This window comes from Etheostoma spectabile, chromosome 2 (assembly GCF_008692095.1).
Source record: "Etheostoma spectabile isolate EspeVRDwgs_2016 chromosome 2, UIUC_Espe_1.0, whole genome shotgun sequence".
Classification (NCBI taxonomy): domain Eukaryota; kingdom Metazoa; phylum Chordata; class Actinopteri; order Perciformes; family Percidae; genus Etheostoma; species Etheostoma spectabile.
The window spans coordinates 3,859,047-3,861,150 of NC_045734.1; the positions used below are offsets into that span (position 1 = coordinate 3,859,047).

General features: G+C 36.8%; 2 protein-coding genes across 2 annotated transcripts in view; one reads left to right on the plus strand and one right to left on the minus strand.

Moving 5' to 3' along the window:
• The window catches only part of LOC116701513 (excitatory amino acid transporter 3), a 2,906-nt gene extending 1,333 nt beyond the window's left edge, over positions 1-1,573 (minus strand). Inside the window, exons 1-4 of the mRNA XM_032535254.1 lie at positions 1,535-1,573; positions 1,404-1,439; positions 1,117-1,298; positions 609-716 (exon numbers count right to left, since the gene is read on the minus strand). Of these exons, the coding sequence (XP_032391145.1) occupies positions 609-716; positions 1,117-1,298; positions 1,404-1,439; positions 1,535-1,573 (365 nt within the window). The remainder of the gene's footprint in view (positions 1-608; positions 717-1,116; positions 1,299-1,403; positions 1,440-1,534) is intronic.
• The window catches only part of LOC116702666 (endonuclease V), a 103,199-nt gene that overhangs the window by 8,216 nt on the left and 92,879 nt on the right, over positions 1-2,104 (plus strand). The window lies entirely within an intron of this gene.

The window sequence follows — 2,104 nt, forward strand, 5'->3', positions numbered from 1 at the left end:
TCAGTACTGCTTCATTAAATACAATTACTAACAACAGCAAGAGTTTGCATTCACAATGCGGCTGCTAGGAAGGAGATATAAAGTGAGAAAGAAAGAAATGACAGAAAGTTCATAAGCAGCAAAATGCACCCTCACTTCATTACACTATTACATTACATTTCGCTGTTACAGTCTCATTTGGTCATATGACCAGTAGCTCTTGGTTACTAATGTTAGCTAACTTTAACTAGATATTGCTTTGTAACTGACCGACTGACTTTCAGCCACTTTGCTGACTTATAGGCTCTTTTACGCTTTAAGTGAGTTAAAGTAACATACCTGTTTTATTTGTTATTTATCGCAAGAATACTCCAACTTTTATTGGACAGCTGCTGATGTGGCCACAAGTAACAATGGGCTAATGCTAATGCTGTGACACAGTGTAACAGTAGCACAAATAGGGAAAACTGATAAAACCAACATAATCCATCCTGGCAATATCTAAGTAAACTTAGCTAACTATCAGCTGTTAGCTAACATTAATTAAACTAGGAGCTGATGTTGGCCCAGTTTTATCAACGAATTGCTGATGTGTTATTTTAGTGCTAAAACAGTACAGATAGACATACCCAGTCGTAACCACTATAATGAACATTCCCAGTTTAAAGATAGTTTCCCATTCGTCAATCTCCAAAACATTGCGTGCAATCATGAACATCACTCCAATTGGCAAGTAGCTGGAAAAAAAAAATGGAAGAAAAACTTAATTTTATCTGAATACCATTAATACAATAGTTTAAGTATGAAAACCAGATGTGCTTCTCTCATTTCCAAAATGGAAAGACATCTAAATGACAGGGAAAATAAAACGTTGAGCAACAAAACCTTGAGAAATTATCTGAAACTACTTTATAACACAAACATTTAACAGACGAGAGAGCAAAAGACTATTTTAACAGTTTCTTTTTTTTCTTATTTTTTACTATTTCTAATAGCAGTACTTTGAGCAGAAAAGACTCCATATCTGACTACATTCAGTGTTTTAGAATAAACACTCATTGCACGTACTGCACTATTTACTGTTTCGCTAAATGTTTTCAATGTGGAGAAAGAAAATCAAATGGTGTTTCCCCTTACCCCATTATCATGTCGATCGTAGCTGTTATGGCCTCGTTTATGACAGTAACGACCTCAATGAGGATTTTCCCCTTTTCTCCCATCTTGTTAAAGATCACTCCAAAAACAAAAGACCAGACAATCAGACCCATTGTGTTGAATCCGTTAACATATTGGCCCTGCTTTCGGTGTTCTGTCACATTCTGTAAAAAGACCAGAAACTCATTAAGAAAAATGGTCTTGGAGCAGCGTCACATATCAAAGATCATCACTGCAAATGTAAATAGTGACAATGGGAAAATATTTACCGTCATCATGCGACTATCAGCGTAATCAGTCCTGAACTATAAAAAAAAGAAATAATTAGTCCTTACATCAGAAGTATTACATGGAAAGAGAGGAAATGAGGCATATGCCTTAATGAAAAAGCATATTGTACCTGTTGGAAACACGCCTGGATCAGGTGGTGCGGGACCATGTTCCTATAAACAATGGATTTGAATGTTTTTGTTAAGTTTATTTGCAAAAAGAAATTAAGTACATACAATAGATTTATATTAAGAAAATAAGCAAATTCAGTGCAGGAAAGGCAAGAAGCCCAAGGCCCCATTCTGACCTTGTTTTACCATCCATCCTGAGGGATTGGATCACAAGCTGAGAGCCCTAGGTATGTGTGCTCCGACTTGACAGCAGAATGTGTCTAGAAATGCATCTCGCGTCCCTGCTCTATATGCAAATAAACATTATTTCCATTTGCATATCGGCTGGTTGTGAGTTGTTACTCTCACATAGATTCAAATATTATCATCCCTTATCCCTTATATAAGTCTTTTAATTGTGTGCAAGCTTCAAGTACAAATTGCTAGATAACGCAGTGTTTTTGGTTCACTTTCTGTATTTGGGTCAGATTGCGCTCTCAGCTAAAGTGAACTGAACTGTAGTGCAGTTCAGAGGCGAACCAACAGCCCCGTTTTTAAGCGTACTGGAGTTCATTTGTTTGGTCCGCACC